Genomic DNA, 26,120 nt, shown 5'->3' with positions numbered 1-26,120 from the left:
CTCTCATTGGTGGCAGTGGGGGTGCTAAGACAGCTAAAAGTAGATAACAGCGCTGTGCTAATTAGCCCGTTAGCACAATGATGTGCATGATGGCGAATTAGTCACAGCAGAGCACCTCTGCCTGCAGGGATCCATAAATCTGTGCAGGTAAGGTGGGGGTGGTTTATTAAAGAGTGACACAAGTTCAACATTAACAGCAAGTAAAACAAAGACATCATCTCGTCGGTGTGTTTCTAATATAATATAGTAAAAGCCTGTATAGAACAAAGCCAAAGATGAGAGACCGATAATGATTTTGGTAAAACATATTTATTTCTTACTTCATAAAAATGACATGATTGCAACTTCTCAGTCAAACCTGCTTCATTTCCATGTTTGTAAAGCAACGCACACAGCAAAATAGTGTGTCTACAACAGCGCTGTTGCAGCACATCATTATGGAATGACATCTGTTGAAATGCATGTTTATGAGGTTGAATAAAACTCAACCGTACGTGAAATTTAAATCAATTTTGGCCCAAGGTAGGTTTATTTTATTTCTCTTCAGACGGAGGGATTAAGACAAAAGCTTATCTCCATCGTTGGGTGTGTCATGAGTAAGGACATCCTTAACACATGTAGTATCACCTGTGGTGAAAAAAGCTGTATAGGATGATCAGTGAGAGCCAGCACAAATCAATGAATGTGATTAAGCCATATGAATCAATATCTTTTTTGAAAATGATAAAGCATTATGAAGCTTCTGCAGGACTTAATTTTTTTGGAAAATGGATAAAACATGCCGAAAGTATTATGACAGGACCCTTTATTGTATCATAATCAACATTCCTTTGTAGGAATGGTATAAATAGTGGTTAAGTCAAAATATTGCAGTGGAAATGAATATTATTATATTAACTTGAAGTTGGCTCAAGGGTCAACCATAAACTTACAACCATTAATGGATCCATGTTATATTACGGTGCTCGAGAGATCAAGGCAGTGCCATCACTCAGGTCTAATTGACATGATGAGGAGCTATTACTGTATTGATCCACCTGGCAAGTGGCACTGGATCAGCTGAGGCCTGTATCGACCTGACTAAGTGGGTCTACAGACCTCTGAGGGTCAGGCAAATGTTAAGGGGATATTACCAGTTGTTTGTAAAGTTGGATCCTATTCAGCTTAAGGTGAAACAAAAGCAGCATTTAGAAAAGTCAAAGAAAGAGAAGTGGTTATCCAAACAAAGCCAAAAAGTAATATCCTGGTGAAAAAAAGAAGGATACTAACCTTGCTCGTAATACCCGTAAAAACATTGTGCTTGTAGCAATTGTTAGAATTAAAACTATGTGTGGTGGATCATGAATAAACCCGGTTAGGCAGCTTAGTGAGTTAATATCATAACAATAAATTATCATAAAATAGACTTCTGAACTTTTTACACATCCACCAAATACTGTACATACACTGTATAACAATATCTCCAGAGTGATAAACACATAGTTTTCCTCTTAGTCCCAGCCAAAGTCATGACCAGTCATCTGGTAAAACTTGCTATTAAAGGGTTTATAAAAGTCCCTTAGCCTCTGCACCACCTCTGGGTCAATATTAGGATGGGTCCTGCCTTTGGTTTTGCCCAGGCAGTGTGGCTTGCTGTTCCCCTCAGGTCTCTTAAGGCAGGGGAAGCCCTTTGCCGGGTTAAAATGGAAATGCTTCTCCGTGACCACCCTCCTGAGCCCAAGAAAGTCCTGGACGCGAGCCATCTCACCTGCAGGGTCGCTAATCAAGCGCTCGCCACTAACAAACAGCAGCTGCTCCATGGGGAAGTACTGGAGCCAGCGCTCAAGGTGCTTAGCATACATGCCGATTTGAACAGCGCTCCATGTGGTGTCAATCAGACCTGCTGACATGTTCTTAAAGGTCAGGCTCTCGAAAGAGGGGATGTCCGGCTTTTTCGAGCGAGTCTGGGTGTAGTCGGAGATGGCTCGAGTGACAGGATCCCGGACGACTACAATTAGCTTTATGTCTTTGGACATGGTGTAGATTCGAGCAGGGACCTCCTTGGTGACATAGTAGCTGGGAGTCTTCTCCATGGTCAACTGGCCGTCTGATGACTTTGGCATCAGTTCCCTGCAAAGGACACAAACACAGATTTAAAAATGTGCACTGCAGGCACAAAAAACATCTCTGCCGTTTTATATTTTATTTTTTCTTTGTAATGCCACCACTTTTCAAAGTTAACAACTTTCAAAAGCTCCCAGGAATACGAGATTAACACTGACACAGTAGCTCCGTGACAGGTTTAAAGTCCTGTCAGTCAGGAGCAAGTCAGTCATCATCAAGAAGACAATTGTAGATACAATGAGACACATTAACAGATTTCTGAGTGTACCTAAAGTGACAGGAACTGGTAGGGAAGGCAAGAGTCCTATCCATCATCAGTGATTGCATTTGAACACAATATACAGTTCATGACATGTTTTTATTACAAACCCTAAAGGACGACATTCATCTGCTGCTGCATTTAATCTACCTTAAGACCTCTATCCCCACATTGGAATATTCCACACCGTCATTACATTATACAAAGGATGGTTTAACTATGAATAGGTAGTATTATGCTTCTTAATGTCAAGCCAAGACAGATGACTGTGACTGCACCTTTCTCTTCATATTTTTCAGTGATTTGAAGTAAAATTTGAGGATTTGGAGAAGCCTTGCGTTCCTTCAGGAGAAAATGCAAAGCTTGGAAGCTGTCTGTTCCCATAACTGCACATTCTTTTTGACCCTGGATGGCTCTGGTTGATCATAATATAGCCTGTTAACTGCAGCCCTGACTGGATAATGGCTAAAGTGAGCCAAGGGGGATTAAGACTAAGCCAAACACGCTAGAGCATTAGAGGCTGGTTGACTGCCTTGTTGGCTGACTGGGTGGCTTGCTTGTCTCTGCAGAGAGAAGGGGAGAGATACGTAACCACAATGATGAGAATCAATGGTAAGTAGTTAATCCAAGATGAAATACAAGCAATGGATACAATAACACAAGGTTATGTTGAAAAATCTGTTCCAACAATATTACACCACAGACTACAGACTTGAGAATTACCAGTCAAACCAACTCCTCTCAATTATTACAGTGATATTATATTTGCATTTATTCAATATGATGTGTTATTTACAGTATAAATCTAGTTAAATAAAATTATAACCTCTTCACTAGCTATGAACACTTTGAATAACGTGTAGAAATACTTGCTTATAAACAGTATTCATTATGTATGTGCATTGGGGGTCTTGGGGACCGACACTTGTGAACGCAATATCACACCATATTGTATATGTTAGTAGCAGAAAGGTTCTTGCATTCAAGAGATTAATTTATTAACTACATCAAGCCAACTTTCTGGTCTCACATTGCTTCCACTAATGTCTTGAATTCAAGAGTGGTGTGCAGTTTTCTCTTTTTCTGCTATATTTGAGGATGAGAATAAATATATAAACCACAATGTGAAGCCACAACTCTTCACAAGCATCATCCCCCAACATGTCATGTTGGTTATAGTTAGTCAAAATGTAAATCATCAATTATTACCGTGTTTGGAAAAATGATGCTGATCTAAATTGGATAATGAAACAGAGGACACATGTCATTTAGGTGATTACAATAATTTCGAACCATTTGTTGGGACATGCACAAGGAGATTCAATAGTCCTTTCCAAACCTAGCGGCTTTCATCTTACAAATTTATGTAGTGGAAACAAGCAGAAAATGATCTGCAGAATTTTGACTGCACACAGCACTGGGAAAAAGCTGTAGTGATTATGGGAAAACTAGGCATCACCCATACCTCATTACTGCCATACAAATACACACAGAGTTTTCTTTCTTATGCAATTTCATCACCTAATGTCACCTGTGCTTTCCTTTCTTTCCACACGGGCCCTAGATCTTACACATTTATTCCACTTTTCCCTCCCCGAGTGCCTTAGCCACCATTGTATGAGGTGGAAAAAAACCACAAACCTAATCAAGGTAAGAGGTATGAGACACGCAAACAACACTATCAGAAACCCCTGTAATTATCTCCTGCATCTCTTGGATACACACAAGCGTAGCGCTGTAGGCCTTTCTTGGGGCCTCAAGGGACACAAAAAAACTTACTACCAATCAAACTTTCCACTTAGTCCCTGAGCAAAACAATCTGTGTGAGAAGCACATGCATTATTCATTTTAGCAGAGATAGAGAAGAAGGGGGGGGTGCACCTCTGACTGAGCAAAGAGTGAGAGAATTGCCTTAGGGGGGCAGATGTAGCAAGCTTTCACAATTTGTTCTGCTTAATAAACAATGCCGCCTGGAACCAATAGGTTTCAGTGCATCCTCATCTATCAATCAGCGATGCAAAGGCGTCATCATTTCGTATCAAGAGGGTAAAAAAATAGTCCTCTCTCTAGAATTGAGCCACAGCATGCCGACATTTGCCCCTTCATGAATTTTGCATGATTCTATTTGACTTGATGAAGCTAAAAACACTGCTTTACTCTAAACCCCTAACATCTAAGTGGGCTGGAAATTTATTTTCAAAGTCGCAAAAGAAAGGAGTCTAAGCTTTGAAGAGTTTCTACCTATAATTGGGGCACTAAAACTAAACATATATTGATGTTTCCACCCACACAAACATCCACTGCCCTCTTTACCTGTCCCTTTAAACCAGGAGGTGAACAGCAGGACTGAGGAGATAATGGAGGGAGGCAGAGAGGATGAGGAGCAGATAAAACAAGAGAGGAAGAAGTAGAAGGTGTAAAGAGAGGATTTACAGTTGACCCCTCTGACCCAGAGGCCTAATAGGAAACTTTAGATACTGTGTGCACATTTACCTACAGCAGTAGCACAGGGTGCTGTGACCTACAGACAGATATAAATCCAGGTGTGTCGTGTTGCATAAGTTGGCTGTGTTTAGTCTGCTGGGCTGTCAGGTGTGTCCATTAAACTGGCTGCTGGAGAGAAAGCGTTTGAAAGCTGGTGTCTTGTTTACATTCACTCTTATCAGGAAGTCTGTTCAAAGGTAGGAATTTAGAACGTTGCTGCATGGATAATGCCCTCAGTAAAACAGTTCACCAAAGTAAGCAAGAACTATGGTGCAGGAGACTCTGGATTCCGTTTCTTTGTGGGGGGGTTTTCTGCTTGACTGACTGTAATTGGCATCGATATTTCAGCTTTTCAGACCACGGAGACAAGGGACTGCTCCAGAAAAAAGAAAAAAAAAAATCAGCATTATGTAATGTCATTTTGGGTTCTAATCTCACACTGTGGCTCTGAGAGGGGTTGAGCTACTGTGGGGATCGTTGCTCTTCTCAAAGACAGGATGAGAGGTGGTGGTATGCAGCCACTTATAATAATCAGACCAATATACTGTGAGATGAGTTCCAGACAAAAATCAAAGAGGAAAGCATCTTTAGGGAAGGTGCTCTTTGGTCATCACAGCCCATCTTATCATGCATGTGAAAGTCATAGCCATCACGCTTTACACTCAGGACCTTCATTATCTCAACAGCATTCCTGAACAACAATGATAGTGCAGTGCCTTTTTCCCATCCTCCATTATTACTGTCAGTATGCAGAACTCGAGGCCACCTGGCTGTCTGATGGAGACAGGCCCGGTCTGAAGAAAAGAGGAGGAGGAGCGGTGTGTGAGGCATTCTGGCTTCCCTCACACAACTGTCAGCCTTGCATTAACACATAACCACTCTGACAGTCAGTTGTTTATAGAATCAGCAAGCACTTTTTTATCAGGGTGATGCTGCTGGAAAATCCAATCATACTGGATGTGTGAAAGTCTTGTGCAGCTACTGATGTGTGCAAAAATACCTATAATCAGATAAAGCCAACAGTGTACAATGTGTTTCACTGCGAATGAGTTGTTTGACTGCTCAGAGATACTAGTCAACAGGTGTGACTCTGACTTTAAAGATAAAATAAAAGAAACAACAAACATGCACGTGATTTGTATGAATGAACCAGAGTATGTCACCCTGACCAGGAACTTACAAGGAGTTCCTGTACCAGCAACAGAAACACAAGCCAAGAGTGAATCATCTGACGTAATAGGAATCTCCACTGATTTTACATTTGTTTACTATGTCTAAAAATCTGTATATAAACATTTTGTTATTCCAGAGGGATCTGTATGAATGAATCTGAGAGTGTGGTGTTAGAAAGAAGTGAGATTACCAGACATCTGCAGCCTGCTCCTCATCCCTGCCTGAGGCAAGCAGCTCGAGACAACATAAGCAACTGCTAGCATAACACACCTGAACCTCTGAATAAACTGTCAGAGGGTGAGTTGAACTGTGGGTCATGCATGCACCAGGAAAGAAGAGTTAAAAAGACAGGGGTGGCTGTGGAGAGAAGGTCATCTGGTAATCAGAGGATTCGATTGGCTCCCTGAGTACAGTTGAAGTGTCCTTGGGCAAGAACCCCAAATTGCTCCCAATGGGGGTGGGTGAGTGTGTATGGGTGAAGTTAGTATCATAGTGAGCACGTTGTATATGAAGTGCTATATTGCTCCGGATGAGCAGTTGGGAGCCTCAACAATCAGTGTGTAAATGGGTGAATGTGAAAAGTGTAAAAGCACGTTTAGTGGACAGTAGGCCAAAAAAAGTGCTATGTAAATGCAAGTCCATTAAGCATCTATTTACAATATCTGTAGCTGCATCCATCTAACAGTGTTAAAGATTTGCAATGCCAACCAAAAAATTATCCATCCGGCAAAAATTACACAAAGTGCAAAGGGAATTCTGAATGAGTGACAAAGTGACTTCAACAAGGCCAACAACACTAACTTCTCAAATCATAATAGCTTCAGTTTAAAAAGAAAAAAGTGGATGAATTCTGAAAGAATGAAGCAACAGAAACCAAAGAAACAGCTACAGCCAAGAGAACTGAGAGGGCAAGGGACAATTTCTCATGTGTACAGCAAAATAAAATCATGTCTGTACCTACATTTTTTCATAACATCCACAATTATGATGTTAGAGTTTCCATTAAGTGGGAAAAGAAACCCCATTCGTGGCATGTAATGCATGTTTCCAATGTATGCAGTGGTTGGTGCAATTGGATAATTCCCTACAGACACATGCTGGTCTGAAAGGATCAGCAAAAGCAAACAAGACTTCAAAGAAGAAAAACAAAGATGGCTGAGGCAGATTGGTGCGTTTTCTAAAGTTGCTTTGACTTGCTGTCAGGGAGTCTCTCCAGTGGAGAGAAAGACAGAAGCAGGAAACAGCGAATTTTCTCTGAAGATATTACAAAAGCTAGAGATGAGGAAGTCAACAACTCAAGGGGATATAATGGAGTGAACTTGTTTTGTTTCAGTGTTTCCAAAGTGCTGTAATAAGTGCTGTGGTTTGACAAATTGCCTCAAGCAAAAACCCAGGGGGTTGTTGCAGCAAATTAAATCTTCAATCTCCAGAACAGAGACGGGAGGGGCACATTACCAGTACTGACAATCTAGTGGACATATTCTAGCAGTCCTTGACTTCATTTGAGTCTCTTGGAAGGAATAGTATCATAGAGTCTGGTCCTAAAGTGCAAGGTTTTATGGTTTGTGGAAATATTTTAGGAAACAACAGCTAGCATGTGTGAATGGTTTCTTTGAAGCATCTCATTATCGACGCACTTTTCACTTCTTTTCCTGTCAGTGTGCTGACACATTACTTTAAGCTGGGAGATACCTATATTGAGAGAGCTCACACCAATCCCCCCGCGTCCTTGCAAAGATGAAAAAAGTGTTGAGTAAGCAAAAAACCCACCAGTGGACTCGAATGAACCTACTCTTGGGAAACACAACTTTCCCAACACACACAGATCTCTGAAAGTCAACTTTCAGTCTAAAAAGCTTAAGTGTAGCGTTTGAGTCTTTTCTTGGGCAGGTTCCAATGAATGCTCTCTCTGATGAACTCCTGCTGGGCTTCGTCAAAGGGCACTTTCACCCTCCTGAGCACATTTGCATACAAAGTGAAGGCAGAGAAAACATGTTTCACACTAATTGTCTGCTCTTTTATTGTCAGGGTTAATGCAGACCCCAGGGGTTCTCCAACATCCCCTTTCATTGAGCTCCATAATACTGTTGCGCTTTCTAAAGACTCACTTTAAATTTACTGCCCTCTATCTGCCACTGGCCTGCAGTAAGCTTCCCTAGGGCCCTGAGGAGGATTACGCCGTCTTCTCTGACACCCTCAGTGAGTTAGTTAGAAGGCGGCTCATTGTTCTATATATGAAACCTCGAGAGGAAAAACACAATTACAGCAATTAATTCACATCTACTGTATAGAACGCAGAAGACCTTGATTTGAGCATACATTCAGCAGATGAGTAGTTAACCTGCCAAGATAAAACATACGGGAGGAAGTTGGGGTGCTGCTATTAAAGAAAGGAGGGGCCAGGGAGGTGTTCTGTGTGCACAATTGTCTGCCTCCTTCTCTTTTTCTGCCTATGGGTGGAAATGTGCTGTATTGTGGTCGGTGTCCTGCTGCTTGAAAGGGGGCCTCCCCTCTATGTGGGACTCCAGCAGGATGGAAACACCAATCACAGTAGATAAATGGTGAGAGCACAACTCAATGCCACCACAGGAGCTGATAAGCCCACCCAGTGGACTTCTTCTCTCCCCAAGCTTCCGCACACCATTAGTTTGGGGGCAATGAAGTGAAACATATGGGAAAACAAATCAAAGCATACCTTCGTCTGGCTTCACCTTTAAGACTCAGTTCTGATCAGATGGGACAAAGTTTTAACCCACCTAGAAAGGTGTGCTAAGGATAGTTTGTGTTGTGTGGCAAAGATTTGTCTAACAACGTTCCACCACAAAGCCAGGCGAGGTGAGCGCCACTAAATGATCATTAAGGGTTATCTCAATGTCATGGTGCTCTGCTGTATGGGGTCAATGTGTGGCACAGTGCTCTTGCTGTGACAACTCAAGCCAAGTTGTTTTAATTAGCACGATCACCACTGTGGGAGAAAAAAAGCCTTCATTATACGTGTCTCAAGATGAAACATGTTTGGTATGCAGTTGCTACTGTGAACAAGAAGCTGGCACATCTCAATTATATAAATTATATACAAGTGCTTCTTAGCTTCTTCTTCGTTTTTTTAGAGCATGCATTGCCTTACTCGTGGATTTTTATAAGAACAGCAGGAAAACATGAGGTAAACCATCAAGCATAGGATGACTTCAATTTGTTCTTGTTGCTCAGTCTTTAGAGATGGACAAAAGATCACTCTTCACAGACTGATCATCCAAAAATGTCCTAAACCTGTCCGGAAATTCTTAAAGGAGCTTAAGCGAGAAGTCCTTTGAACAATGCTTCGCTTCCCCTATTGTAGCTCTACAGAGCCAGCTTTGAAACAGTGTCTAGATCCTTTGACAGTGCTTGTTAATCCTTCGGCTCGGTCAAATGGACACTTGAAACAGCAGCATCTCTTATTTTCTCTTACGTGGTTGCTCTGATGTGAAGCATTCAATGCCAAACCATTTCCGGGAACATAAAAGATCAATAATTTCTACGAATACATCAGGTCAGTCATTTATTTCCTAAGAGTGTCAGGTTGTGAAATTGTGCAGCTGAGTCAATAGTAAAGAGCTTGCATATTGAGATGTGAGATACAAGGACAACAGTTGCCATGGCAGAGAATACAATAAAAATGTTACATTGAATGCTGAAGGTGTGGGCAGCCTCAGGTCCCTGATCTTGACATTGATGTCTATTTGGACCGAAGATCAAAACAAATTGCTGCCAGTGAATCAATACCTTGGAACTCATAATCTTGAATCTTGCTCCTGGCTAACAAGGATGACGACATGATGTATCTTGCTGACTCCTAATCATAAACCAGGGGCTGTTTCTTTTAAACTGCATCCATTATTCAGGGTAATTTTAAATGGAAGATCAGCTTTATCTTTTCTACGTGATGCCCCTTCCTGTCACATCAAGTCTAGATCCAAGCTGTAGATCCAGATTAGTGGTGATGCAATATACAAAGACAGACTATAACTGTGATGTTTAAAAAGGAAATATTGATATTGTGGTAATAATACATGGATGAAAATGGAAGTTTAAGACCATGGGCCCCACTCAAACCTCTCTTATTTTACTTACTCCATATGTCAGTGGAGCATGCCAAGATACCTTGATATTACTGTTTGGGATAACTTCAAAACACAACTAATACGGTCTGTACCAAGATTTCTGTCTCTGAGAAAGTGACAGTAGCAATCCACCAAAATGTCTCTATCTCTTAACTATGTCTTTAACCACATCGCACACATTTAGGGTTTTTCTACGTGATCTCCTTCTGATAACTAACATAATATTTTTTTTTCACTTCCATTTACTAGGCCTCCCGTGAAACAATTTAAAGCCACCCTGGGGAAGCTTGCCTCCCACTTTGAAAACCTCTGGTGTAAATAATCCAGCACCCCTTAAATGATTTTTGTTTCTTTCTAAAAGGTTGACACTCCAATATAGTAGGTTGGAGTTAACAGTGTTTGCCAGCGTTACAGTGAAGGGGATTTTATTTGCCAAAAAAAAGAAGAAGAACAAAAAAAAAACACACACACACAGGTTAAGGATTTTGATTGCAAGCATTTCTTTTTTTTCTCAAATCTTCTATAGATGTTGCAATAACATAATTATTCTTTTGGTCATGATAAATCATCTAAAAAGTGAAAATCTGATATGATGACGTCCGTTAAATCCAGATGTAGAAATATTCCAGGAACTGTGAGTGAAGGTCGTGCAAACAAGCAGAAAATCAATTGTTCTTTTTAAATGAACATGACTGAGAAGAGTTCCAAATAAATGTCAGTGCAATCAGAAAGTTTTTGTGTTTAAAGAAATGCATGTCCGTGGAGTTATTCTTTATTTGAGTGTCATGACCTGTGGTACACTGACATTAGAGTATTGATTGTACCTGCTGTAAATGTTAGAGTAGCCTGGTCCTGCTTTCCATAATGGTTATATCAACACTTTGTATCAGCTGAATTTACACTCACCTTATGTTTTATTGGCTAAATTGTATTCCTATCAATACCAATGCACCCACAGTGTTACAGTTTAAAGTGCATTCCCATTCACGTTTCACTCACTGTGAACATGGTTAAACTCTGTCTTAATAAACTTGTTTGATTCTAAAAAAATGTGAAGTTTCCCAGCATGATCATGCCACCTGCGTGTGACAGTAAAAAACGATTTTAATTGCATTTCACACTATCAGTGTGTTATTCTTTCACTTCTTCTCTTCCTATTATCTTATCACTTTGCACACATAATTCCCTCCCTTTAAAAGCACTAAAATATTAGTTGATTTTACAGCTGATTATCACATCTTATGTTCTTTTCTATTGCTACAGAAAATGTTATGAGACTAAACGACCTGTCAAGATTTTAGAAGATGGTAGATAAGATAGTCTTTTACGGGAGGAAAGATGATTTGATTTAAAATCCAGATACATTTAATTTAATTTGATGATTGTTTAATGGGTAAAATTGACAGTAAAAGTTGTATGAACTGACAATATTTGTACTTTTTTTATTTCATAAAAAGAATGTTTTTATTCTATGCTTTCAAAGAGCCTCCATAACTACACGAGAAGTCATTTTGTGTAAATGCACTCATCTGGATTCATGTTTCCACACCACAGATCAGATGAACAGATGCCTCATATCTACCTGTACCACGCCAGTCCCTTGTCGTAGTTGCGGTCGAAGAAGTGCGGCTCTGCTCCCACCGCTCTGATGTCTGGATGCAGGCGCAGAAACTCCAGCAGCGCCCGGGTCCCTCCTTTCTTCACCCCGATGATGATCGCCTGGGGCAACTTTTTACTTTCCGACTCATTGAGGAAACCTGACATGGCATTATCATCCAACGTCTTCGCATCTCCTCTAATTTCATCCCACTCCTCTCCTCTGCTGTCCAAATCGTTTTCGTTATTCAGTAAGTCCCTGGAAGCCCCGAGAGAGGACTCCTGATTGTCAACTTCTGCATCGTTTTGGTGTCTGCTCACCGAGCCGTACGTCAGGTTTGGCATAGTTGAGCAGTAGCCAACACAACAATAAATCATATACACCCAAAGGGACAACATTATGCAGAAGACAAAGAGTTTGTTTTTCACGTGGGATGATGGCACAACATGTAGGTTGTGTAAAATCGGACTATATTCCATAGGACCGCCGTGAAAAAGTTATATTCCGGTTAACAGGCATTTTGGCAAAAGGCGCCTCACTCCTGTGCCATGACTCAAATCCTGGACAATCGGTGCGCAATTTCCCAAACACACAAATTAAAGCCAATGTGGAAACTGATAATGAAATTTACGGCGGGCGTCCACCTTCAGTTCCAGTTCTGCTTCGGGAGTATAATGTTTTTTATTATTATTTCTCAAGAGAAACAACGAAATAACAAACAAGCAAAATCAGATTAAGTAAAATATCGCCAGGTGAGCGAATCGCGCGTCAGGGACCGAGTTTGTCTCCCATCACTTGCTCTCAGTGTGTGAGCGCTCACACAGCAACAGCAAGTTATCTACAGCAGACACCAGCATCAAGCATGCTGCAGTGCGCAAAACACACATCCTGTGCGTCCTTTCAAAGTAAAAAAAAAATCACCCTTATGAAGTTGTGAATGAATGTGACGCATTATATACTCCTTTGTTTGATAGGCATGTTTGTTTTATGATACATTTTATATGTTTACCTCTATGATCTGTCACTGTAGTTCTATATGTGGCAGGTTATACATCATATAACTGGCAATATGGCAAAACATTTAGTAATCCCCTTCAGGGACAGTCAATTAAATTATTAAATGAAATCATCATATAGAACAGCTTCACAAACTGCCATGAGACTGGGTGGATTTATATGTAATTCCAACAAATATGCAAGTACTTCATACATTCAACTCAAAATGCAGGACTTATGCATTTCAGTTATATAGAAAATGTCTGTCCATTTAAATTACATAGGTTTGTAAATCAACTAATAAACTCAATGTGATTCCACTACACAGTAGTGTAGTAGTAACAGTTTTATGCATTCAATACTAATAAAGTCAATTGTTTGTCCAAACCCAACAGTGAAAATGAATTCAGTCATTTTCAGTTCATTGGTACTATTATATAAATCTTATTACGTGCTTCACATTAAGTTTATTAGTTAATTTATATTAAAACCATGTAATTGTGGATGGAATTTTTATATATAATTGAAATGCATAAGTGGCTGAAATTTCTTTTTGACTCAATTTAGAATCCACTGATTTACGTTCAAACATTGCTGTTCTTATACAAAATACTCACTCACGGTACCTTTATTTTGAAAGTTGTAAAGGTTCCGGTTGTGTTCTGTTTTTGTGTGTCTGCTTTGACGCAGCTCAGAATCACTGGAGGGAAGGTGACAACCAGTGGAGCTGAACAATCCCTCCATCCTCAACATTTTTTATTTAGTTTTAATTTTTACTTTAAGTATTGAAACAGGAGTACAAGGGAAGAGAAAACATGTTTTCTTCCTATAGTGCAACTAGAGCTCTTTTAAATGTAAGAACTTGAATCTTTCAGTTAGTCTTTAGGTTTAGGTCTAGGTTTAATGCACAGAATATAGTCTTTACTCTTCAGGAAACAGAAGTGCTTGCTCATGGTGGAATTGTTGGGTCTCTGTAAATAATATTGTAAAGAGTACTACTCTTTATGAAAAGCGTCATGAGATAACTTTTGTCATGATATGGCACTATATAAATAACATTGAATTGAATTGAATTGAATAGAAAGACAGAGAATAAAGCTGAAGTTGAATACCAAATGCATGCTCAAACTTGACATTTTTACAACTCTACTCGTGTACTTCTGTCATTTGGACACCAGCAGACAAACAAGTGATAAAACTGAAATATGTGTCATGGATCAGCTGTTTTTTCTTTAACAGCTTCACACTTTTCCTGGAGTTGTGGGACGAAGGGTTCAGTAACTCAGAGTTAATTGACCTCATAATCTCTTCCTAATTGCTTTGGTAATCATTCCAAACAATGTCAACACACTGTTCTACATAAACAACATGTTATCAGCAAAGTTTAGACATCCATAAAAGTTAATAATTTAACTCTTTAGGGGTGTGGTGGTGCATTTGCTGGAAGTTTCAGTCATGATGAAGATGTGTGACCGCAAATTCTCAAATGCCACTAAAGGTTTGGTGTGTGTGTGTGTGTGTGTGTGTGTGTTGGCACCTTCTCTTGATGTAGGGTCAAAGGCCTCCAGTCTTGCTGCACCCCTGAGCTAGCAGAGGATTAGCAGGATTACCCCAGAGCTGCCATGTCAGTCAGAGTTTCACCAGAGACAGCCCTGCCCCCTTCATCTAAGCCCCTTATCTCATCTCTCAGACACTGCTATATATGATATGTGTGTGTGTGTGTGAGTGTGTGTGTGTTTTCTAGTTTAATTTCCACAGTGCATGAGCACAAGATAACCTGCTTCAGAAAACGTGTGCGTCAAGGGGTTTGGTTAGAGCTACACAGTCATAGTTTGCCCTCTCCGCTCTGTGTACAGACCATGTTTGTCTTTGCTCTGTGTGCCTGTAACTTGAGTGGAAGTTAAACAGTTGAGTTCAAGTGTATTGAAAGTACTGAAATTGTATCAACTCTAAAGTGCTGAAAACTTTTTCCTTTCATGCAAATGGAAGAAGTGACAGACATTTACTGGTGGCCTGTATCTTTGACAGATCACCTTTATTCCACAAACTGAGCTCAACAACACATATAACTATGAGGAAACTACACTACACATCTGTTTTGAAGGAGTTAAAACATGTTTGTCTAACTTGGCATTTTTATGGCAAAAAAAATTAGTCACAACCAGTTTTTCTCCGAAAATTTTAGTTGGTTCTTGCCAAGTGTACGCACGCTGGAGCTCTCTCATGGAGCACAGCCAGATGGACAGAATGTTCCTTAATAGATCAAATAATATTATCTCTGGAAATGTTGTGCGTGACATAGGGAATTTGAACGTAAGTCTGATTCAAACCAAGAACAATTGTGCAATGTGAAGATGGTGGCGAGCATGTAGGATACAGTGCTAATCAATGCTTTTTTAAATAAAAGGCTTATATGCTGTACATCAAGGTTTATAATATATATATTTTTTTAAGCTCTTTAAATATATTGATGCGATGTTTGAAAATACAGAACTATAATATTCCAAAATATTCATAAATTAAAGTTAAAGGTCCAGTGTGGATTTAGGATTTAGTGGCATCTAGCAGTGTAGCAGATTGCGACCTCCTCACCTCACCCTCTCCTTCCTAGTGTGAAGGTGTAACAGTCGATACGAAAAACATGAAAAACTCTTTTTGGAACCAGTGTTAACTTGTCTGGGCTACTGTACAAATGTTCAGTTCAACACAGCAGACACTGTGGACCCACTGTTGACATAAAAGGCTCATTGTTAGTTAATAAAAACACAATTATACTAAAACATAGTGAATATTATATTCCATGTCTGTCATATTCTGTAAACAGAGCCCCATAAATCTCACACACAGGACCCTAAAAGTCATTATTAATTCACGTGTAAGAATTCAATTAAGATATTGCACAAACTAAATGATGATTTGAGAGATTATGTTCACCTTTAATTAGAATGATTTATACTCACTAAACTAGAACATGGTATAAAAAGGGAGACATGGGTGCTATTTCTGCTTCATTTTTGTCTTCATGGGGATTGACAGACTTCAAAGTGGAGCACAGTCATGGAAGGATGAGACTTAAAGTAAAGATACCTGAGGGAGGAAACACACACCTACACAAACACACACATAAACACATATACACGGAGTATATGCAAGCAGACACACTTTTTCCAGACTTTTGGAAAATTGTGTTTGCTCCATCTGTTATGCTTCATGACGAACAGAGACTCTACCTCGGAAACTCTCTCTCTCTATCTCTCTCTCTCTCACACACACACACGCACACACACACACACACACACACACACACACACACACACACACACACACACACTGTGTCATCAAGGACTCAGGAGAAGTAAACCGGACACACTAAAGGAAGTGCTTGACTCATCCTACACATCCTCAGTGCGATTACACTAACTGAACCATGCTAACACGTTCCTCTTGTGCAGCCTTAACAGATGGCATAAACAGCTCATACATGAAAGACAGATAGTTAAAAAAAAGCCCAGGACACACACACTTATATTCAACCATTGTACCGTACTGCATAGCTACAATATAAGCAAATGAAACCTTAGCTAACCTTTGTGTATTTGGTTTGTCACTCTGTTATTCTGGTGTATTTTTTTCTAATATGTGCGTGTTCACACCATAGGAGGCTGTTGTTGCTTCATTGCCAACACAAGAAAGCTGCATCTCTCCACCTAACAAGGATATGCGGCGTCCCACACACCTGCCTGCACAAAACAGCTTTAAAGGTGCTGCTGACAACATGAACATGCTTATCACCTTGTCCTGTCAACAAGATTTTAAATTTAACTTTTTCAGCATACCTGCAGATGTGTGAACGGAATGGAAATCAGGTGGGTTCGTGGTACATGTTCTTGCGTGCATGCTTTGTGTGTAATTACATTGGTTGTTATATAATATGCACATATGATCAAATGCGCAGAGAAACATCACGTTGTTCTAACATCACTGTCGGAACAACCTCCAGATGTCAGAGATCTGAGCTCATTAGAGTGTAAAGTGGAGTGATGGATGATCTCATGCGCCACTCTATCCCAGGAAGAACAAACAAACGCAAACAACAGTAAGACCGAGCAAGGTCTTACACACGCAAAGCCCTCAGTCTAATGACAGGGTTATTAGGTGAGACAGATCAAGACGCTGCTCTTGCTCCTTAAGTCCTCCTTCAAGGCCCACAACTGTGGTTAAAGCCATTTAAAATGTCTATAAATTCTCTGGAGCCGTGCTAGAGACCATCTTATCTTCTGCTAAGGAACAGCCATATTGAGCGGATTTCCTCACTTGATCCTGTAGAAAAGGTCTTATCCCTCACTGCTGTCCACCTGGACACGGAAGCTGGAGGATTCATACAGGCTTATATATGTGTTCGTCCTGCCAAGTCTTGCACAAGCTAAGAAATCCTATAATGTTGTTAGCTTTGTTTTTTTTTTTTATGAGTGGCTGAATTAGAGATGCACTGACTTTAAGAATTTTAGGGAAATGAACATTTGTGAAATTGGAGTGGCATCTGGATGCAAAGCTCCTTTCCTCAAACTGCTGGATGACAATCCAGATGTGGCACATCAGTTCACGTTAAAAGCATTTATCCAGGTAGATAAATAAAAGCTTGTCAAACACATGTAATTGCACTGGTTTAAAAAAAACGAACTCATGTTAACATTTGTTTTACCCTATAAGGAGTTTTCTTGTATTGCACTATATACAGACAGTTCTCCGGTCCTTAATAGACTTTTAACTTAACAGACATATATCAACAAGCACTTACACACATGACCACTATGTCACTCGTTCAGTTCCAGCAGGGGATCTTTGTTGCACTTCATACCACATTTCACTGTCACGCTATCCAATAAAGGTGAAAACAGGTTGCATATTCCTGTAATCAGTTATCTGTTTTTCACATTATCCAGATGGTTCACAAAGTTATCGGGGTATAACGCAGCACTATCACTTCATTTGCAGGTCTATTTTAATTTTATTTATCGTTCACTTTCAGACAGCACGTGCAGGCAGTTTCCTGGTATTAAGTTTCATAGCGAAGTCGCCATCTTAAATCACAAGGGTAACTTCATGTCATGAGAAGACAATATTTAAAACTGTTGTTTTCAATATTAGTCTTCTGCCGTTATATGCTTTTTAGCAATTCTGTCTGTAGTCGTCATTTGATCGCGGTGCAACATTAGAATTGAATGTCAGAAAACAACAGGTGTCCTCTGAAGAGAAAAGAAAATTATATTTTACAGCTGCCAGTTAGATTCTGATCTTTTTCTCTTTTTTTAATTCTTCTTACAAACTTATTCAGAAACCATTTCACCCACAGTCTGTGTATTTCTTGAACCCTCCACCACTGCTTTATTGTCATATATATAGATAATAACTTCAAAAATAACATGGCCTTGCCATTTGAACATTTCCAAAAACAGATCCTACCAACCGAAGAACACATGTTGATGGTGAGCGTTCAAAAGGTTGCAGTGAACATTCACTGGCAACGGCGGCAACTAGATACCCTCAACTCAAAGGCTTGGAGGCTGGCTGTCCCTTAGGGAATATATCCTGGATGAAAACGTAGCCCATTATTCGAGCTGAGAACAGGTGCTTTCAACAAAGAACCCTGCATCATTATGGCCCTGTGGGAAATGAGGGAAAATATCAAGGTCCAGGAATTTATGATGTGGCCTTTTGAAAGCAAACCAGATCAGATGCCCAGGTTGTGAGTCAAGCTAGAGAAGCCATTAATAGAATAAAGAAGGAAAAACAAGGTAAGCTTCTTTTCTATTAAGCAGGAATGGTAGAGAGAGAGTTTTCTTAACCAGCAGGTTAATTGGACACGCACATGAAAATTATGAGTTGGTCAAAAAGTTATTTTTAATCTGCCATGTAAGATGGATAACAATAATTATTGTAATGATCACTGGACGACACATAAATACATAAAACATTGTGCAATTATTTTATATTTTAACATATCATTCAAATAATAGGAATAAATACACTTTTAATAGTATTGGAGTTCTTTCCAAGCTCTCTAAATCTTCTCATTTACTTAACAGGACAGTTTGCAAACCATTTACCTCAGGTTTGTGTCTTAATTATCTGATCTTTATTCTCAGCTAGTATTTATTGTTCAGTGGAGAGACCGTGCACGTCAGCAATACCCTGAGATCACAAGAGAGCAGCGCTGCGGCCAAGAAAAACTTCTCATTGACGCTCTGTCTGGGTGGAGGTCCTCTAAAGACGCGTTACGCTCCACATTTCCACCACATATCCTTCCCAGTGCTTTTGTTTGAACATTCCTGACGTGCTTCCTCTCTCACTTCTCTTTCATTTCACTCATCTCTCTGGATTATAAGTATTTACGAATCTCACTTCCCTACCCATATATCTTGAGCATCTCTAGAGCAAAGTTAGAAGAACCGGGTGCTTCTAAAGCTCTCTCAGCTAGGATAAAGTACCTTCTTGCCACCCATGGTGCTGATCAAGCTCTGCTCTCTAGCACCATGCTCACTGTAGCCATCACTGAGGGCCTTGGCTCCTGTCAGACCAGGGCAGGGCCCCTTTGATCTGGCTCTGAGATGACAAGGCTGTGTGGTCCCACAGCCCCAGGCCTTCTCTGTCACCACAGGCAGAATATGACAAGGTTACTCTAGGGAGGGCAGAGGTAACACACAAACAATCTCCAATCTACCTGTATGACTGGATGGACTACAGAGGGCCCAAAGCTGAGACAGGAACCCTAAAGTACTCATCAAAGGTGCATTCACAAACATTTTATATGTATATTTAATCAAAATAAAACAACAACAGTATAATTTAATAGAATGTAATAAACAATAAATGCATCTTTGATATAGGATTGTATGACTGTTGTACGTCAGATGATCTGTGTGTGCACAGTTATACATTACATAATCAGGCATATCAGCTAACAAGCAGGTTTACTGGTCTCCAGTCTCCATGTGATTTAGCTCAGTATTTAAGTTCATTTCATGTTCTTTTGTTCATTATATATTGATTTACTGTTTAAGATTTCTTAATGGATCTCCATGCAAGCTTTGCACTTCTACATGCGCAACACAATAAATACTAACTAACAAGAGCTGCACTCAGCTGCACGAGTGGATATAGTTTGTAAGTCCTTGAGAACTTACTATGCTTAAATAAATCTGAAATAGCACAAACACATGCAGTTTGTCTCCCAACAGTCATTTTTGAGTCTTCCAGTTGTATTTTAAATCAGTCACGCAGTTGTCATATCGTTGACAGTATTCTCCGTGGCTGGAAAGAAGTAAAGCTGGTCTGTGGGCAAGTATAGTCAACCCCCTGAGGAAAAGACAAGACAAACATGATAAGAGGCTGTTGGTAAAATTACAGACTGCAGGCAGCCCTTAATGGAGTTCAGCTTAGGGTTGAGGGAAGTATAAGGTCAGTCAGTCATCGACGCTCCTACGCTGACGTTGATGCTTCCTACATTCCTTAACACAAATGTCAACAGGAAAACAGGCTGATTATTACATTAAGTCCAACCTTTTGAACACAAAACAAACATGCAAACTTAACTTTATTGTACTGCGTGTCCACAAAAACACACATTTTAATGACAATATACTGATCCCACATTAACAAAGCATGAAGAAGTTGCACAAAGCCAATGCAAACAGTGTATTGATGATGGTGAACTCTCTCTGCACGGCTAACCACGCTCATTAGCATTGGATAAACACAGCGCTGCACCAGAAACCTGTTTAGTGTCTGCATATTTCATAAGGGTTGTGACAGTCCATTGAAAATCCAACCTCTTCCAGATTTACAGTTCATACTACAGCAGTAAGGGTGGGAAAATACCGTAAACCACATAAACCACCTTTGGTATACAAATCCTGAGGTCATGATCAAGACTTTTGCCAAATATACACTAAACAGGTCTTTATTCAGGGATTCAGAGTTCTCTGAAGGTTTGATTTATGGACCCTTCAGTTTTCAGTTTGGCCAAGCCATTCTTGAGCTGAGTCTCTAAAGCTTTACTGTAGGTCAGAACAAGTGCAGTGGGATCCAGCACTCTAATTCAGCTTTAAAGACTGCTGCAAGGATACGGTATTTGCATGCTCCATGTCTCTGTCCATACTTTTCCCATGGTCTATGAGCAATCAGCTGTAATATCCTGCCTGTAAATCTCTCGATCAGTAGTGGCTGCCAGCCCGGGGAGGAGTTGGCTTGTCCCTCAGGTTACTTGCCTCACATCATAAATCCTCGACCATCTGAGTTCAATCTGTCTTTCAGATCCATGAAATGCCAAGGCTACTTCAAGGCCTTGGTTTCCACAAGTGTTGGTCTCATATCAAATGTGCTTGTGTGTGTGTGTGTGTGTGTGTGTGTGTGTGTGTGTGTGTGTGTGTGTGTGTGTGTATGAATGTTCCGTCTACACTTGCACAATATCAAAATGTGTGATTACAATTATGATATTATAAATGCTATATTATTGTATATATTTCTAAAACACCTCACAAAGACTGATCAGTTTTTCTAGTGTTAAGTATTATTTCACTGTTTTGTTTGTTTGTTTGTTTGTTTGTTTTTTTATCATATATTTTTTATATTTATTCATATAACTTGTTTGAAATACAAACATTCAGTGATCGAAGTGTTCAGATCTTTATTAACTTTTAATAAACTTAAAATTTAAAAGTAGCAATAATAGCAGTAATACTACTTTTACAAGTAAAAGTCCTGCATTTAAAACTTCACTTAAGGAAAATATATTAGCATCAGAATGTACTCCTCCTCATTATGCAGCATAATGTATATCATATTAATGGATTATAATTATTGATGTATTAATGTTTATATAACTTTAATGTAGATAATGTATTATCTTTATCATCTTTATCTACAATAATGCATTATAGTTTACTTGTTGATTATATTTTCTGTTATTGATCTGAATCTACAATGTAACTAGTAACTAAAGTTATTAAATAAATGTATTGGAGCTAAACGTACAATAATTTCGTTAGAAATTAAAAAAAAAAAAAGTAGCACAAAATGGAAATATACAAACTTAAGTACCTCAAATTATTACTTAGGAACAGTACTGGAGTAAATATACTTAGTTTCTTTAAACTATCATGCATCACACAGTCATACAGCATGATCCAATGTCTGCAGAGGTACATTTATTGTTTTTAATGTTTATCTTATATAATCATAATATACATACTATAGTTCCCATGAAGTTGGATTTCTTTTGTTTTCAGACCCATTCTTCTTTTTATTTCTATTTATACACATCAGGTTAATTGTGGTTTAATTTTCACTGTGATATGTTTGGAAGAGATTGATTGATAAAGTTTTGAGAAGATGCACTTTATCTATCTACATTGTCACAATCATTTCATGAGAAGAGGTAAAAATATTATATTCCAACTTTATGGGTAACAGTATATTTTAAAAAGTAGATAGTATATTATAGTTTTAAATAGTATATAGAATAAACCAATTGAATTTATTGCAGCATTTATTGCCTAAGATAATTTGTGATCTCTGTGAAGTGAAAACATACAAAACGGAGAAAATGACCATAAAACTCAATGAGGCACCAGATCATTCATGATGACTGATCTTCTTTAAAACTGTATCAACTTGCCTTTAAATTATTATTATTTATTATCATTTCTATCATCTCTATTCATAAGAGCTTCCACATATTGATTCCCCGAACAGAAAAGGTCGTTCTTTCACAGACATCTGTTCTCTATTCATGCTCTCTTTCAAGCAAAACCTCATGTCATGTATTACTTGTGTGTGCTTGCATATACATGCTCTGCCTCTGAACACAAAAACATTCACAAAACACTGCAGCTGTAGATTGCCACACCCTGGCAAATAGTTACTGAGTTGGTATTCAAGAAGAGGTGGCAGAGAGTAGAATGTCAGGAACATAGTATTAAGGGAGGACTTAACGCATCAATGGGTTTGCCACAGGCTAATACCCTGTCAATCTTCTAAACTGCTGATATAAAAAAATAAAATAATAAAGGCCCTTTGTGCAATTTATAGTAGTTATAACTGACACTCAACTTGAAACACAAGTTGAGAGTTTAAAAGGTCAAGATTAACTTTATATACAGACTTATATGTACTGTGCCAGACCATGTAAATTATCGTTTTAAGGGAATAGCCTTCCCCAAACCATCAGATCAGTTCAATAAATTTACATTAGTTTCAATGGTGGTTGGTTTCAGTCATGTCCTTCCTTCCATCTACTGAAATAAGTTTCTGACAGAGATTTGGATAATATTGTTATATGGTTTATAGAGTAAATTATAGATCATAAAAAGCATGTTTTCCATTATTATCATCCAAATATTTTTTTGTATTCAATTTTTTCTGAAATTATATTTTTAAACATGGAAATTGACCTCTTTTCTCATTGGAACAGAACAGAAATGTGAACACTGGATGAAGCCAGGTTCAAAGTTTTGTTGACATATTAGAGTCAGAGGTTTTAACAGATTGGATTGTCTCTATACTGTCAACAACCAAAAACAAACAAACAAACACTGTTTTTAGGAATAAAATGTTTTATAAATTAGATTATGAATAATATATGAAAAAATATGGGGCATTTTCTTTCCATTAGTCTGAAATACAACATGATATGGAAGCAAAATGGCCCAAAATCTCAAATTGTGTCTCACCTGATCAAATTTCTCTCTTTTTCTATACATTGAGCTCTTATTTATTATTACCATCTATGTAATGTGTTTACATACTGGAACATGTAGGTGATGAAAGGTGTGCTATGGAAGGTGAAACCTTGATAGCTGACATGAGAGCACCATCTTCTCAGTTTTACGCCTACACCTTATAAATAGAACTAGTTCTTCCATGTTGGAGCCTCTGACATCCTCCCTTTTGTCCAGACAAAGAAGTATTCTCGTGTTTTAATTACATCTCTCGTTTGTTTATTTCTAGATGCTGAGTGTCCAGCATGCCATCTGTGTTTAGTGTTCAGCTCATGTCTCTCAACTCCAGTCCCACTCACCAGCAGACCTGCATTTAGTGTCTGAAAGGTGTTTGTGATAACCATCATTTTCTGTCATTTGATGCATGTTAAAACAGCCCCCGTAGTTTAGACCTGTAATATTTTTTCCCCCTCAGATGTCACAGCGTTTTCATTAAGCCTGGCGCTGGGCTTGCTGGGGCTCATTATGGCCCTAGATAACCCTTTAAAGACACACCACAAAGTCTGGCCTCAGCGCTCAGGCTTACCTGAAAGACTGACATTAATGCCTATAGTGAGCTTTGGCTCTCCACGCCCAGTCTTCAGTAAACTTTATAAACTACTAAGAGAGGCATACCTCTCTGCTTTTTTGCAAAGTTGTTTGACAATCAGTCATTGATCCCACTTTACATTAGGAGTGGAATTAACATAAAAGTGAATTTCTCTGGATTAAAAGTGGGACTCTGAGTTATCGCCAAAGGGTGTACGGCCTGCTGCCTTGCACACACCTCCTTGATGAATATGTCACACTCTTCTTTAATGACAGACCAAAGGCTTGTAGCGACCCACCCTTCACACCCAGACTGATTGATCTGGGTAATACGATGCTATGCGTCTCAAGATAAAACACAACCACAATGTTGTTGTGATCCCACCAATCTTCCCCTCTGCTGACCAGGCAGCTTTTAACCTGAGCACATAAACGTGCCATTAGGTCTTTCCTAATGCCCTACCCTTGTTTGTTTAAAGCAAAGCTAACACTTGACGTACCAAACTTCCAGCGAGACCTAACCCTTTTAATGACTGCCTGGAAAGGTCTTGTAAGTGTTGCTCTGCAGGAGTGATTGTAATAGCACGTTTCAGTGAAGGGACCACAGGGCATCTGTCTGACCAGGTCACTGTCAAAATGCATCCCGCATATCAGTAGCAGTAATGGGTCAGCAGGTGAAGAGGGTACGACCTGAGAGAAGGCTTCATTAGGTGAACTGGGAGCCAATTAGTCCCCAGCTGCACAGTAGAGGAGCATTAGAGTGAGAGGAAGAACACTCGTTCATCCCACTCACTGACAGGAACAGCAGGAGACCACATGAAGAACGTCCGAATGTTCTTGTACGCTGCAAACTGATTTTAAACCTGGGAACTGTTTGTTATATTTAGGGGTTCAAATTCACCGCGCATGTTGCTGTTTCTCACACAAGGGCATACGAGCCATTGTGAAGAGAGTTTCTGAAATTGGCTAGCGGGTGTAAAGAATCATCCATGCTGATTTAGAAGTGTCCAGAGGCTCTAGAGCTGTATGTTTTGAGGGGGTTGGGCTTATAGTTGAGAAGACCCCTGGAGATGCTTTCAGAAATGGTTCCCTGCTTTAGGGGGGCAGGGTGGGTGTCTGGACTGGGACTGGGCAGTTCGTCTGAGTGAGGACTAATGAAAACAAATGATCTGACAAGGTCAAAAGGTTGAGATCAAGGCTGAAGGATCCTCCGCCCCTCTCAATTTCCAACTTGGGAGATTAATGAGGGCAGAGAACAGTCATTTCTCTGTATCATTTACTCCCTGAGGCTTCTGAGCCCCATAGCAAGGATGTGCAGCCCACCTGTTGACCTATTAAGGCCTTACGACACTGCACCGAAGGAACACTCCTGACTCGACCCTGTTCACGGCAAAAATAGGAGCATATTGTGGCATCATGGCTTGACTCGAAGGCTCCAACAGAGCCATGTGTCATGTTTTTTGTTTTGTTTTTTACTTTTGACATATACAGGCACAAGATAGCTACCTGTAGTAAAACGCTGTGGTAGATCACCTCACATGTGCTCCTGAAGAAATATTCACACTGTATGTTTTCCGTGATGATTCTCCAAAGCTACATTGAGAACTTTCACTTCTTTAAAATGCAGTTATAATCTATAGCCTTTGACATGTGACTAATGCACATGCTATTTAATTTCACGGCTGTGGAAAATACGTCGATGAACTCCAGCAGATAACATGCACCCAAGATAGGCACGGCCGTAGCATTTTATGTGGCATGTCATTTGTGTTTTGAGCATATTACATGGTAATGCAGAGTCTGAGTAAACAGATCAGTCACGATGCTGCAGCTGGTGGTGTAGTGCTGAAGAGGTTTATGAGACAAGACTGCTCCCTTCTGGACAGTTCATCTAAAAGCAGCACAACAAAGTCAGAGCTTTACTTTTAAAGATTTAGTTTAAGATTTAGGAGGGTGGCCTTATTTACAAAAGATAGCAAGAATTGAATGTAATATCCAAAACTGTGTAACACATTAGTGTATAATCACTTGCAAATATGAATAGTTATATTTTTGTTACCTCAACTACATCAACAAATCTTACACACTGATTATTATTA

At 39.5% G+C, this 26,120-nt stretch overlaps 1 protein-coding gene across 1 annotated transcript; it reads right to left on the bottom strand.

The window, feature by feature from the left end:
• Window positions 1–290: 290 nt before the first annotated feature.
• hs3st3b1a (heparan sulfate (glucosamine) 3-O-sulfotransferase 3B1a) lies at window positions 291–12,539 on the bottom strand. Its single transcript, XM_010756862.3, has 2 exons — window positions 11,705–12,539; window positions 291–2,109 (listed from the first exon to the last, which is right to left on the bottom strand). Exons 1-2 carry the CDS (start codon window positions 12,196–12,198, stop codon window positions 1,491–1,493), a joined length of 1,113 nt encoding a protein of 370 aa, XP_010755164.1. The 5' UTR covers window positions 12,199–12,539; the 3' UTR covers window positions 291–1,490.
• Between the last annotated feature and the right edge of the window lie 13,581 nt (window positions 12,540–26,120).

This window comes from Larimichthys crocea, chromosome XII (genome assembly GCF_000972845.2).
Source record: "Larimichthys crocea isolate SSNF chromosome XII, L_crocea_2.0, whole genome shotgun sequence".
Lineage (NCBI taxonomy): Eukaryota > Metazoa > Chordata > Actinopteri > Sciaenidae > Larimichthys > Larimichthys crocea.
The sequence above is the reverse complement of the archived record's forward strand: the minus strand, read 5'-3'. Positions and strand labels throughout refer to the sequence as shown.

What these genes read in the sequence shown, in the direction of transcription:
- hs3st3b1a (XM_010756862.3), bottom strand. Translation starts at nt 12,198, where the DNA reads ATGGAATATAGTCCGATTTTACACAACCTACATGTTGTGCCATCATCC. An exon ending in AAGGGACTGGCGTGGTACAG is followed by an intron (nt 2,110 to 11,704) that starts GTAGATATGAGG and finishes TGTCCTTTGCAG; the next exon opens with GGAACTGATGCCAAAGTCAT.